The 14,379-nt window shown below is 43.7% G+C and overlaps 1 protein-coding gene across 1 annotated transcript; it reads right to left on the bottom strand.

Annotated features, from left to right (window-relative positions):
* Nucleotides 1-7,858: 7,858 nt before the first annotated feature.
* On the bottom strand, nucleotides 7,859-14,305 carry asmt (acetylserotonin O-methyltransferase). The gene is made up of 8 exons (XM_071355112.1): nucleotides 13,682-14,305; nucleotides 13,424-13,598; nucleotides 12,751-12,880; nucleotides 12,596-12,664; nucleotides 12,058-12,176; nucleotides 11,181-11,321; nucleotides 10,958-11,080; nucleotides 7,859-8,495 (listed from the first exon to the last, which is right to left on the bottom strand). The coding sequence occupies exons 1-8, from the start codon at nucleotides 13,763-13,765 to the stop codon at nucleotides 8,284-8,286; spliced, it is 1,053 nt and encodes a 350-aa protein (XP_071211213.1). The 5' UTR covers nucleotides 13,766-14,305; the 3' UTR covers nucleotides 7,859-8,283.
* Nucleotides 14,306-14,379: the final 74 nt, after the last annotated feature.

Raw genomic sequence — 14,379 nt, 5'->3', positions numbered from 1 at the left:
AGGTGGGGCAAAGGTACAGGTCAGCAGGCAGGCTCAGGATCAGGGGAAGGCAGAGTGGTCAGGAAGGCGGGCTTAGAGTCAGGACAGGCAAGGGTCAAAAACCAGGAGGGCGAGAAAAAGAAAGACTGGGAAAAGCAGGAGCTGAGAACAAAAACGTTGGTTGACTTGACAAACAAGACGAACTGGCAACGGATAAACAGAGAACACAGGTATAAATACACAGGGGATAATGGGGAAGATGGGTGACACCTGGAGGGGGGTGGAGACAGTCACAAAGACAGGTGAAACAAATCAGAGTGTGACAGTATCAGAATGTCAGTCAGACCCTGTCTGGTGAGGTTTACCTCATCCTACCTTCCAAGTCCAACCTGTCACCGTCCAATGGTGTCTGCCTGCCCCCAATCTGCTTTAGGCTGGTCCGGTCTGTCAGCCCCTGCCTGGTGGGACTTGCCTGTCACCACCTTGTGGTCTCTGCTGGCCACTACTGCTATTACCCTGCTAGCTCCAGTCTCTAGAACCTCACCCTCTGCCCTACTAGGTCCTCAGTTCATAGCACCTATAGCCCAAGCAGGTCAAGAACATCTTAGTCCTCAGTTCCCTGATCACCTAGTGCCTTTACAGTCTCCTGCTATGCTATGTCCCTAGTTTCCTATCCCAGTAGGCACAGCGCTTTCTGTCCCGATAGGCCTAACATCCCCCAGCTCACAGTCTGTAGCTCAGTCAGGCCCCAAGTCACTAGCTCTGTCGGGCCCCAAGTTACTAGCTCTGGGCACTCCGGGACCAGGGGTCCGGCTCTCTCCCATCTTTGAGTCTTTTTCACCCTCTCTTTCAAGTGTGCAGCTGTCTTCCGTCCTGAGATCTCTGTTCGTTGCTGCTGTGGGGATCCAGCTGATTTCAGCTCCTAACTCACTCGGTCACCCACAATTATTTCTGTTAAACTCATACATACAGTGCCTTCAGAAAGTATTCACACCCCTTGACTTTCTCCACATTTTGTTGTGTTACAGCCTGAAGTAACACACTACACAAAATACTCCATAATGAATTATGTTTTTAGAAATGATTTGAAATTAATGAAAAATGAAAATCTGAAATATCTTGAGTCAATAAGTATTCAACCTAAATAAGTTCAGGAGTAAAAATGTACTTAACAAGTAATATAAAAGTTGCATGGACTCACTCCTGTGTGCAATAATAGTGTTTAACATGATTTTTGAATGACTACTCATCTTTGTACCCCACACATACAATTATCAGTCGAGCAGGGAATATCAAGGACAGATTCAACCACAAAGACCATGGAGGTTTTCCAATGCCTCGCAAAAAAGGGCACCTATTGGTAGATTGGTAAATATAAAAAAAAAAAATAGACATTGAATATCCCTTTGAGCATGGTGAAGTTATTAATTACACTTTGGATGATGTATCAATACACCCAGTAAACTCAAAGTTACAGACGTCCTTCCTAACTCAGTTGCCAAAGAGAAAGGTAACTGCCCAGGTATTTCACCATGAGGCCAATGGTGACTTTAAAACAATTACAGAGTTTAATGGCTGTGACAGGAGAAAATTACAACATTAAGGTTATTCCACAATACTGACAGAGTGAAAAGAAGGAAGCCTGTACAGAATAAAAATATTCCAAAACATGCATCATGTTAGCAACAAGGCACTAAAGTAACACTGCAAACTTTTTGTCCTGAATACAATGTGTTATGTTTGGGGTAAATCCATGACAACACATGACTGAGTACCACTCTCCATATATTTTCAAGCTTAGTGGTGGCTGTATCATGATATGGGTATGCTTGTAATAGTTAAGGACAGGATAAAACATTTACGGAATGGCGCTAAGCACAGGCATAATCCTAGAGGTAAACCTGGTTCAGTCTGCTTTCCACCAGACACTGGGATATGAATTCACCTTTCAGCAGGACAATAGCCTATAACACAAGGCTAAATCTACACCGGAGTTGCTTACCAAGAATACAGTGAATGTTCCTGAGTGGCCAACTTACAGTTTTGACTTAAATCTGCTTTAAAATCTATGGCAAGACCTGAAATCAACAATTTGACAGAGCTTGAAGAATTTTGAAAAAAATTATGGGCAAATGTTGTACAATCCAGGTGGGTAAAGTTCTTAGAGACTTACCAGAAATACTCACAGCTGTAATCACTGCCAACGGTGATTCTAACACATATTGACTACTTATCTAATCAAGATACTGTATATTAGTGTTTTATTTTTTCATAAATGTTTTACAAATGTTAGAATGTTTCTTCCACTTTGACGTTACAGAGTATTTTGTATAGATTGTTGACAAAAATGACAATTAAATCCATTTGAATCCCACTTTGTAACACAATGAAATGTGGGAAAAAACGAAGGGTTGTGAATACATTCTGAAGGTACATACAGTTGAAGTCAGAAGTTTACATACACCTTAGCAAAATACATTTAAACTCAGTTTTTCACAGTTCCTGACATTTAATCCGAGTAAGAATTCCCTGTCTTAGGTCAGTTAGGATCACCACTTTATTTTAAGACTGTGAAATGCCAGAATAATAGTAGAGAGAATGATTTATTTCAGCTTTGATTTCTTTCATCACATTCCCAGTGGGTCAGAAGTTTACATACACTTATTTAGTATTTGGTAGCATAGCCTTCAAATTGTTTAACTTGGATCAAAGGTTTTGGGTAGCCTTCCACAAGCTTCCCACCATAAGTTGGGTGAATTTTGTCCCATTTCTCCTGACAGAGCTGGTGTAACTGAGTCAGGTTTGTAGGCCTCCTTGCTTGCACACACTTTTACAGTTCTGCCCACAAATTTTCTATAGGATTGAGGTCAGGGCTTTGTGATGGCCACTCCAATACCTTTACTTTGTTGTCCTTAAGCCATTTTGCCACAACTTCGGAAGTATGCTTGGGGTCATTGTCCATTTGGAAGACCCATTTGCGACCAAGCTTTAACTTCCTGACTGATGTCTTGAGATGTTGCTTCAATATATCCACATAATTGTCCCTCATGATGCCATCTATTTTGTGAAGTGCACCAGTCCCTCCTGCAGCAAAGCACCCCCACAACATGATGCTGCCACCCCCGTGCTTCACGGTTGGGATGGTGTTCTTTGGCTTGCAAGCATCCCCCTTTTTCCTCCAAACATAACAATGGTCATTATGGCCAAACAGTTCTATTTTTGTTTCATCAGACCAGAGGACATTTCTCCGAAAAGTACGATCTTTGTCCCCACGTGCAGTTGCAAACCGTAGTCTGGCTTTTTTATGGCGGTTTTGGAGTAGTGGCTTCTTCCTTGCTGAGCGGGCTTTCAGGTTATGTCAATGTAGGACCCGTTTTACTGTGGATATAGATACTTTTGTACCTGTTTCCTCCAGCATCTTCACAAGGCCCTTTGCTGTTGTTCTGGGATTGCACTTTTTGCACCAAAGCACGTTCATCTCTAGGAGACAGAACGTGTCTCCTTCCTGAGTTGTATGACTGCTGCGTGGTCCCATGGTGTTAATAGTTGCGTACTATTGTTTGTTCAGATGAACGTGGTACCTTCAAGCGTTTGGAAATTGCTCCCAAGGATGAACCAGACTTGTGGAGGTCTACAATTTTTTTCTGAGATCTTGGCTTATTTCTTTTGATTTTCCCATGATGTCAAGCAAAGAGGCACTGAGTTTGAAGGTAGGCCTTGAAATACATCCACAGGTACACCTCCAATTGACTCAAATGATGTCAATTAGCCTATCAGAAGCTTCTAAAGCCATGACATCATTTTCTGGAATTTTCCAAGCTGTTTAAAGGCACAGTCAACTTAGTGTATGTAAACTTCTGACCCACTGGAATTGTGATACAGTGAATTATAAGTGAAATAATCTGTCTGTAAACAATTGTTGGAAAAATGACTTGTGTCATGCACAAAGTAGATGTCCTAACCGACTTGCCAAAACTATAGTTTGTCAACAAGAAATTTGTGGAGTGGTTGAAAAACGAGTTTTAATGACTCCAAATAAGTGTATGTAAACTTCCGACTTCAACTGTAGCTATTCGTCTCTCCGGTCATCATCAGCTCTGAGCTTTACAGCCTCTCTGAATGCGGAAGCTATCACACACTGCCTTTCTCTCCGTAATCACACACACAAGCAAACACATGTGCGCGCACACAGAAACACAGCAAATAAGCAATACTATCCTTATGCCTTCTACATACAACTATGACATGTTTTCAGCAACGGAGGCACATGCACACGCACACGCACACACACCTCCAGTGTCAGAATAAGATATGAGCAGCTTATTCCCATGCAGCAGCAGCAGCAGGGAAGCCCATCTGATAGTTGTCTGATGCATTACCATAATGATTGGTTCTCTCTGCTACACACAGGAAACACCTGCTGGAACACACATAATACTAACCAGGACTCTCTGGAGACTGTATTACTGATTTAAAGACTAGGCATTAGCTCAGGGAGCCTTCGTGTCTCAGGCAAGGTTCCTTCTCATCCAACCCAAACCACTTTCATTACGTATCTATGTATGTACAGTAGGTACAGTATTAGACATTCATATTATCAAAACCCAAACTTTAGACATTTAAATAATCTATATTTTGAAACTTGTTAGGATGAGTCAGTGACAGCTTGGAGGAAGAGAATCTAGCAGCCGTTTGAACCCTCTCTCTCTCTCTCTGCTCCTCTCATTTCCCGTCGCTGAATTTCTGAATTTTTATACATTTAATGTAGCCTACAGTTGGTTCCTAAAATGTGAGGAAGATCTATTTATAAAATGTCTCTATGCATTTATAGTGACAGTATAAGTATGTAGAGCAACGTGCAGCATGCTTGGGTAGTCAGAGGTTTGTAGTAATGTCACTGAGGGCCGGATGGATGGATGGATAGATGGGCACACGGACAGACGGACGGACAGACAGGAGTAATGTCACTAAGGCCTTCTACATACAACTATAACATTTTTTCAGCAACGGAGGCACATGCACACAGACCGGCGGGCGGGCGGGCGGACGGACAGACAGACAGTAGTGTTTGCTGTCCTTGCTGCAGCTCATTATGTTGCCATGTACAGATAATGAGAGTGGAGCTGGCTAATTATCCACATAATCTAATGAGTACCAAGCTTTCTCCACTGACAGACATGACTGCACACAGCTGACTTTAGCCAGACTTGATCTTAATCAACAGTGGCAGAACTGATCAATCGTTCTGTTTTGTGTATGTGTGTGCTATGTGGTGTGTGTGCGTGCATGCTTGAGTGCGTGTGTCTGGCCTGATGCTGTGAGAGACAGGCCTAGGACCGTTACAAATAATCATTGGGAATATGCTAATGAGTTGAACTGTGGTTGGATGTTTTTAAAGGCCATTTTCCCCTGGCAGCAGTCACCCACATCAACCGCATCCATTTAACCTTAAACATCACTCTCACTGCTCAATACCTGTCTCACTGTCTTGTTACATTACAAAGATCACTGTCTCACCCCTCAGTACCTGTTTCTCTGTCCAGTTTTACATTCATTATTATAAACCTCACTGCTCATGAAGGGAGAGAGAGAGGGAGAGGAATAAGTGATTATCAGGGTTGAGATATATGGTCCTCAGAGACAGACAGCTACACACACATGGACAGACACACACCGTGTTGAGACCCACCCCTGAATTAGTACTTAGTAAGAGAAGCCCTTAGAAACCCTGAATTAGTACTTAGTAAGAGAAGCCCTTAGAAACCCTGAATTAGTACTTAGTAAGAGAAGCCCTTAGAAACCCTGAATTAGTACTTAGTAAGAGAAGCCCTTAGAAACCCTGAATTAGTACTTAGTAAGAGAAGCCCTTAGAAACCCTGAATTAGTACTTAGTAAGAGAAGCCCTTAGAAACCCTGAATTAGTACTTAGTAAGAGAAGCCCTTAGAAACCCTGAATTAGTACTTAGTAAGAGAAGCCCTTAGAAACCCTGAATTAGTACTTAGTAAGAGAAGCCCTTAGAAACCCTGAATTAGTACTTAGTAAGAGAAGCCCTTAGAAACCCTGAATTAGTACTTAGTAAGAGAAGCCCTTAGAAAATATAATATATTCGAGATTCATTGAAGCATCTTTACACAGTGTGGAAGGACCACCAGAGGGCAGGCTGGGCTCACGGATGGTAGCCCAACAAGGCATGGGAGACAAGGTGACCAGAGGCAATTAAGCACAGCTGACACTACTAATGAGATATTCTCCTTCCCCTATAAGAGAGAGTATGGAACCAGGGGAGAGGGAGGAAGAACTATCTCTGGAAGATGGCCACCGAGACAGAGGAGCTATCTATGAAGAACCATTAAGACGGTGACAATCCCGTGACTTTTGTTGTAGTTTAAAGACAATCGTATTGTGTTCCTGTTGGATCTGGAGAAGAAGATGTATGTTATTTTTCCCTTGGGAGATTTTCATTGATTATGTTGGAGTGTTTGTGTTGACCAAATGCCCTCAATATAGAACTGTGTTCAATCAAGAAAACCTACTCCTGACTCGTTTGTTCCACCTTCCCGCTTTAGAGTGATGCCCAATTACTTGGTCCGCTCACAACAGCTTTAACCTTCCAACCCCACAGCCCTAACCTAACCCACACCAGTCTACTTCTGGCAGGAGGAAGAGGAAGGAAGGGAGAGGACTGATGAGGTAGAGGAATCAGAGTTGTGCAATCATTCAGAGAGTAAGAGAGTCTGCTGGCCACAGGTGTCTGGTAATGAATGTGTGGGAAAAAAATAGTTTTTGGTGTGTGTGTGCGTGCGTGTAGCCTACAGGGCAGACAGGCTTCGTCCTCAGCTCAATACTGCTGTCACCGAGACGTCAGCATGAATAACTGAATGTATATACTGGAGAAAAGCAGGCTTACATCAGAAAAAGTTTTTTATTGAATTGTGAGAAGTGTGTGTGTCTCTCTTGGCTTGTGCGAGCCAGAATGGCTCATTGTTTCTGTAGGGTGAGGCAGCTTGATGTACAAGTACACCCACTGGACAGGATGCTAGTCTATCATAGGGCCTTACCCCCAATCTATCTCCTTAATGCTGAGTGCAAAGCAGAGATGCATCAGGTCCCATTTTTACAGTCTTTGGTATGACTCAGCCAGGGATTAAACTCACAACCTTCCAATCTCAAGAGGACACTCCAACCACAAGGACACTATCACCTAAATACTTATAATCAAACAAGGCCTTGTTTGACCAGGGCCGACCATTTTATTTAACTAGGCAAGTCAGTTAAGAACAAATTCTTATTTACAATGATGGCCTACACCGGCCAAACCTGGACAACGCTGGGCAATTTGTGCGCCTCCCTATGGGACTCCAAATCACAGTCGGTTGTGATACAGCCTGGATTCAAACCAGGGTGTCTGTAGTGACGCCTCAAGCACTGAGATGCAGTGCCTTAGACCGCCACTCAGGAGCCCATGCAGAGCTAATATTTAAACAATATTCCTACAGCAAAATGTGGTTTTCTTGCCAAAATATACAGTAGGAAAATCTTGCTATAACCTCTACAAAAAAGTTAACTTTTGCCAAGAATAACCAAGACTCGCATAAACACACACACACATGGTCAGTGGCTGTGAGTGTATGCCCTGGAGCAGTTGTCTTACAGGAGCGTCATGCAAAGGCCTCTGGATAAAGAACAGTGACATCATCACAGAGTGTTCGTGTGGTGTGAAGTGAACCAGCCTGAGGCCAGATTAGTCTGGTGAAGAGGAGGAGGGGAAGAGAAGAGGAGGATGAATGTCCTTGAACCCCCCTCCTCCACTTTACTTCCACCCTTCCTCCCCAGAGAACAAATCAGAGAACCAATCAGAAACAGAGAAGCTGTAGAACATTGACTGTAGAACAACACAGTTTTAATAGGTAAATATTCTATCATATCAGAAGAACAAAGGTTTTAACATACAAATAAAGATTACAAAGACAATAGGTTTACTACCTAGGCTACAGAGATAGACAGGTCTACAGAGATAATAACGGTCTATCATTTCATTTGACCCCGTTAATAATAAACCTCCAGCAACGGGAAATGTGAATTATTATGTAGATTGTAATTCATCTATAATTTTGTAGGGGTTGATTCATTTTCCGTTAATCAAGTCTGCCATTTTGTAGTGGAAATTACAAACTTAAGAAGCCTTTTCAAACCTTGAATACACTACAAAATGCATTTTTAAAATTCTTTGCGACAACAGAGCGATCAAATTAAGATAGCAGATCTGTACATCAGCAACATCAACAGTAGATATAGAGACTTCTCTACTTGCGTCCCAGGACAGCATCATAGATCTTGCCTGTCCTCTCCACCTGTATGTTTTGAAACCCTGCGGCTGTCAGCAGGGCAGTGTACTCTGCTGCCGTCCGCTCTTTCCCCTCCGTCTGCACCAGCATGTTCAGAGAGTACAGCTGGGCTGTCAGAGGCCCTGACCCGTCTTCACACAGCAACGCCTCTACCACCAACACACCGCCTCCTACACACACACACACGCACAGACACACACACACAAACACACAATCTCACACGCACATACACACGCACACAAACACAGAAAACATATAATGAGTGCCTGATTGCGTTCTTTGGCTCTGGGCTACGATGGCCTGGCTGTGTTCTTCCTCAGTTGTCCTTCCCAGACTGCTGCTTACTCTGTTAGTTTCTATCAGAAGGTTGAGCTGAAGGTTAAAAGAAAATCCTCATTTGCATCTCTGCGGAATATGTGTGTGTGTTATGTTCTTGCCAGTGTGTGTGTGTGTTTGTGTTATGTAATAAGCCTCTGGCTACAGCGGAGCTCTCAAAGACCATAGTGTTTGTGTGTGGCTACTTGTGGGCTTGTCTGATAGGATGCTGTTCTTGACACAGTCACCCGAGGGGAGGGGGGGGGGGGGGGCGGACGAGTAAGTAGAGGGGTGGATTTATGACAGTGCAGCTATGGGACACACAGACAACAACAAACAGAATTTGGCTACCAGCTCTCACATCAGAATAGGACGTCCATTCATGTTTCTCGAACCTCAAATTTCAAGGTTGTTCGAAACATCAAATTTATAAGTGTTTAAGGTTAAGTTCAGGCATTAACCCTACTAAGCTATATGGAATTGTTTTAAGAAGGTCATACCAAGGATAAATTTGCTATTTGATTCAGAATTTTAAGACCCCTTGAAGTATAACAAAAAAAAGGTAGGAAGTTTGTTCTGAAATGTCTGTCCAATATCTGAGAGATATAAGAAAGATCAGGAAACATTATTATACTTTTTCAACTTGTATTTAACCCCTTCTTTTGGGCACTAAACAGTCTCAATATACAGTACTTGAGTACAGAAGTTGGCAGATCGGCTGTACCGACTTCAGACGAGCCCCAAGAACCTTGTGGGGGTCGTAGAGCAAAATGGAGAACACCATCGTGTTTGTGACAGTCTCAACCGTCAGATGCTACAGATGATTTTGTGAGAAGACTGATTTTCGGGATGTCTCATGGTCTGACAAACACTGCTGTGTCTCTGTCACCTTTCACACCAGATGAGGAGGTGCGACAGCTCTACCTTAAACTGACCGATTTTTATCCTGATTTTTTATTATGCTATTTAGATTTCCGCGGGGGAGCGGACATCGACTCTAGGGGGTTAACTCTGAATGGTTAAGGTAAGGCATTAACTCTGAATTCTTAAGGTTAGGCATTAACTCTGAATTCTTAAGGTTAGGCATTGACTCTGAATTCTTAAGGTTAGGCATTGACTCTGAATTCTTAAGGTTAGGCATTGACTCTGAATGGTTAAGATAAGGCATTGACTCTGAATGGTTAAGATAAGGCATTGACTCTGAATGGTTAAGATAAGGCATTGACTCTGAATGGTTAAGATAAGGCATTGACTCTGAATGGTTAAGATAAGGCATTGACTCTGAATGGTTAAGATAAGGCATTGACTCCGAATGGTTAAGATAAGGCATTGACTCCGAATGGTTAAGATAAGGCATTGACTCCGAATGGTTAAGATAAGGCATTGACTCCGAATGGTTAAGATAAGGCATTGACTCCGAATGGTTAAGATAAGGCATTGACTCCGAATGGTTAAGATAAGGCATTGACTCCGAATGGTTAAGATAAGGCATTAACTCTGAATGGTTAAGATACGGGTTGAGGTAAGGCATTAACTCTGAATTATTAAGGTTAGGCATTAACTCTGAATTCTTAAGATAAGGCATTAACTCTGAATGGTTAAGATAAGAGTTGAGGTCAGGCATTAACTCTGAATGGTTAAGATAAGGCATTAACTCTGAATGGTTAAGATAAGAGTTGAGGTCGGGCATTAAATCCGAATGGTTAAGATAAGGCATTAACTCCGAATTCTTAAGGTTACGCATTAACTCCGAATTCTTAAGGTTACGCATTAACTCTGAATGGTTAAGATAAGGCTTTAACTCTGAATGGTTAAGATAAGGCATTAACTCTGAATGGTTAAGATAAGGCATTAACTCTGAATGGTTAAGATAAGGCATTTACTCCGAATGGTTAAGATAAGGCATTTACTCCGAATGGTTAAGATAAGGCATTAACTCCGAATGGTTAAGATAAGGCATTAAATCTGAATGGTTAAGATAATCGTTAAGTTCAGGCATTAACTCTGAATGGTTAAGATAAGGGTTAAGGTTTGGGATAGGCTTAAAACTAAAATGATATTGCTAGATTCGAACTAGCAACCTTAGGAATGAGGGCGCTCACTGTTGACTCTAGTGGCCGGTTTCCACGTCATCTCAGGAAGTCGTCAGACATGGATGGGCGTTGAATACTGACTTGTATCACAGGTGACCTGGCTGCACACTCACACACAGAGACACAGCCAAGTCGCATCTGATCTTTCTCACCAGAAAGAATGACTGAATGAGAGAGAGAGATAGAGGAGGTGTGTGTGTGTGTGTGTGTGTGTGTGTGTGTACCTGGTCTGCAGGCCCTGTAGACTTTGGTCAGTAGTTCTATGCTGCGCACGTCTGTCCAGTCATGAAGGATTCTCGCCAGAATATAGAGGTCAGCATCTGGCAGTGCATCTTTGAAAAAGTCCCCTACACAAATACACAATACTGTCAGTCAAAGACAATGGCTCCTCCCATCGCTCTGTCTGAGGTCACTGATTGGCTGTCTCTCGGTGTAGGAGTTGTCTACCTTCATGGAAGCTGACCCTCTGGTTGTCGTCGGTAACAAAGTGTTCTCTGGATGTCTTTACCACCTTAGGGAGGTCAAAGATCGTCACAGTGCATTCTGGGTACACCAACACACACTGCTTGGCTAGCGCTCCACTACAACCTAGAGAAAGAGAAAGAGAAAGAGAAAGAGAGAGAGAGAGAGAGAGAGAGAGAGAGAGAGAGAGAGAGAGAGAGAGAGAGAGAGAGAGAGAGAGAGAGAGAGAGAGAGAGAGAGAGAGAGAGAGAGAGAGAGAGAGAGAGATGCAGTGATGTGTAATATAGTATTTATAATCACAGGAATAAACAGGTGATTATGTTGCCATGGTAACCTATTAACTAATTAGCAGATCAATAATCCTTAACTGACCAATGAGGTGCTGAGTCACAGGAGAGCCTGCCCAGCCCTGGTGTGTATTTGTGATGTGATGTGTCTGTCTGGGTTTTACACCCAGACAGTGTCTACAGAGACACTTGTAGAAACCTGGCCTGTCTGGAAGACTGTTGAGTCCTGAGGTTGGGTGTGCTTTATCAGAACTCTGTTTAGTGGAATCTGTATTCTGAACACACTCACTCTCAAATCATAGACACACGCACAAACAGTTCAATAGTACAGGACAGGGGAGAGAAGGAATCAAAGAAGAAAACAGAATGAAAGGGAAACAAAACGCACAGAACTTTTTCTCTCCCTAGCCTCTCCCTCACTCTCTTTCCTTTTCAATAAAGTGTGTGTGTGTCAGCCTCAGCTTGTAGCTGCACAGCTACCCCCTGTGGTCTTTGGAGTTATTACACACAGCTCTACTCTACACAGTGACCTTTCACCTTATGTCAAGATGGTACACACACACACAACTCCTCACCCCCGAGGTCGTAGATGGTTGTGAAAGGTGAGAGGTTGAAGGCCGTTACCACGTCTCGACCACAGATGTTCCAGATGGAGTTCATCAGCTGCATAAACTTTACCATCTCCTCCTCAGACCTACACACACACACACACACCTATTTTTACACATACAGTGCCAGACAGCTGTGCCCAGCAAATATAAACTGCTTCCTGAATGATTCACAACTGTTTCCTTCTCCTCCTTTTCCTCCTCCCTCCTCTCCCGTCCTTCCCCACCTCTCACACCGCCAACAACGACAGACAGATAGTCAGATAAAGAGTGAGAGAGACAGAGAGAGAGTAATGAAGAGAAAGTGTTTTGTTCTAAAATAAAATGTGATCCTTGAAAATCCCTGAACCATAAAAAATACCATTCTCATTAGATTGACTGTAAAGCTCAAGGCCATTCCACAACTTTTCTCATTTCACTGACACTTTTCCTCCAGGCAGGAAAGCAGAGGGAGAGAATGTGTGGAGGAGAAGGAGAATATGCTGTGTGTGTATGTGTGTGTCACCTGTACAGGGCTTCAAACAGATGTTCAGATTTGACACCGAACGCCTTCTCATACTGGTTACTGCCCTCCCTGGAGGTACAAAGGTCAGGTTCCTGTTTCAATTCAAATCCAAACATGTTCTCCTTGGTGAACACAACTCAGGTGAGAGGACTCACCTCACAGCGTCAGTCAGGTAGTGCCAGCAGAGGTAGATGGTCTTGGAGCTGTAGTGGATGGACTGGGTCAGGGACACTGGACTGGACTGGGTCAGATACACACTGGACTGCTCTGTGTTACTGTACATCACTAGAGACACAGAGAGGGGTATATGAAAGAGTGAGTGAGTGAGAGAGAGACAGTGTGTTACTCTGTCCATCAAGTGTGTGTGTGTGCATTACCCTGTCCGTCCAGAGTGTGTGTGTGTGTGTGTGTATTACCCTGTCCGTCCAGTGTGTGTGTGTGTGTGTGTATTACCCTGTCCGTCCAGTGTGTGTGTGTGTGTGTGTGTGTGTGTGTGTGTGTGTGTCTTACACTGTCCGTCCAGTGTGTGTGTGTGTGTTTGCATTACCCTGTCCGCCCAGTGTGTGTGTGTGCATTACCCTGTCCGTCTAGTGTGTGTGTGTGTGTGTGTGTGTGTGTGTGTGTGTGCATTATTTTGTCCGTCCAGTGTGTGTGTGCGCATTACCCTGTCCGTCCAATGTGTGTGTGTGTGTGCGCATTACCCTGTCCGTCCAGTGTGTGTGTGTGGGTGTGTGTGTGTGTGTATTACCCTGTCCGTCCAGTGTGTGTGTGTGTGTGTGTGCGCATTACCCTGTCCGTCCAATGTGTGTGTGTGGGTGTGTGCATTACCCTGTCCGTCCAGTGTGTGTGTATTGAGTAGGTCCAGCCCGGTGCAGGCTGCCAGGAGCCTCTCAGTCCCGTCCTGGCTGGCCCTGATTCCCAGTGCTACCTCCTCTAGAGACAGGGGGTGCTGTGACGAGGCCAGCAGGTCAAACACACCCAGCTCACAGGCTGTGAACAGGGTCTAGGGGAGAGAGGGCAGGCTCAAACACACACAACAAACAGTGGTTGAGAATGGGACTTGAATCCTATGTGTGTGTGTTTTACCTTAGAGACCAGAAAGCCTTCCATATAGTCCAGAATCTTCCGGGGGTAGGCAGCAGCAGCAGCAGTAGTACCAGCTGGCTCCATTAGAAAAGTCTTCCCTGGTCCCTCAGCCTCTCACTAGACACCTCTGCTTGACCAGCGTAGGTTTGTGTCTGTCGCTGTATGAGACAGTGTTCCTGCGAGGCCTCCTGTTGTCAAAAGAGATCCGTATGAGTCCTTTAGGAGTGTGTCCTGAATGAGTTGGTCCCAAGTCGATCCTGGTTCTGCTACTGCTGCTAGTCCTCGTGTGTGTTGTAGTGAAACAGCCAAAAGCTCTTGTAAATGTGTGGCAGTGCAAACGACTGAGGGAGTAATATTAATGACCACTGCTGCCTCAGTCTCAGGTATAATCGGATAGCCCATATGTCTTGTGTGTGTGTGTGTGTGTGTGTGTGAGTGCAGCCCCAGTCGGAGCAGAATAATCAGATTAGTCAAATAACCCAGATTACAGTCAGGGGCTTAGACCTCAATACACTGGGACCTTGATAAACACTACACACACACACCTCATTCTGTTTCATACTGTCATTACACTGGGGCCTGCTTTAACACCCACTACTATAACTACGCACAAAAAAACTTCAGTTTGTAATAGAACCACAGATTAGCTAGAATAATGAAATGATGTTTAGAAGGAATGATATAGTAGGCATTAAGTT

This window comes from Salvelinus alpinus, chromosome 20 (assembly GCF_045679555.1).
Source record: "Salvelinus alpinus chromosome 20, SLU_Salpinus.1, whole genome shotgun sequence".
Taxonomy (NCBI): domain Eukaryota; kingdom Metazoa; phylum Chordata; class Actinopteri; order Salmoniformes; family Salmonidae; genus Salvelinus; species Salvelinus alpinus.
This window is presented reverse-complemented; position numbering and strand designations above follow the sequence as displayed.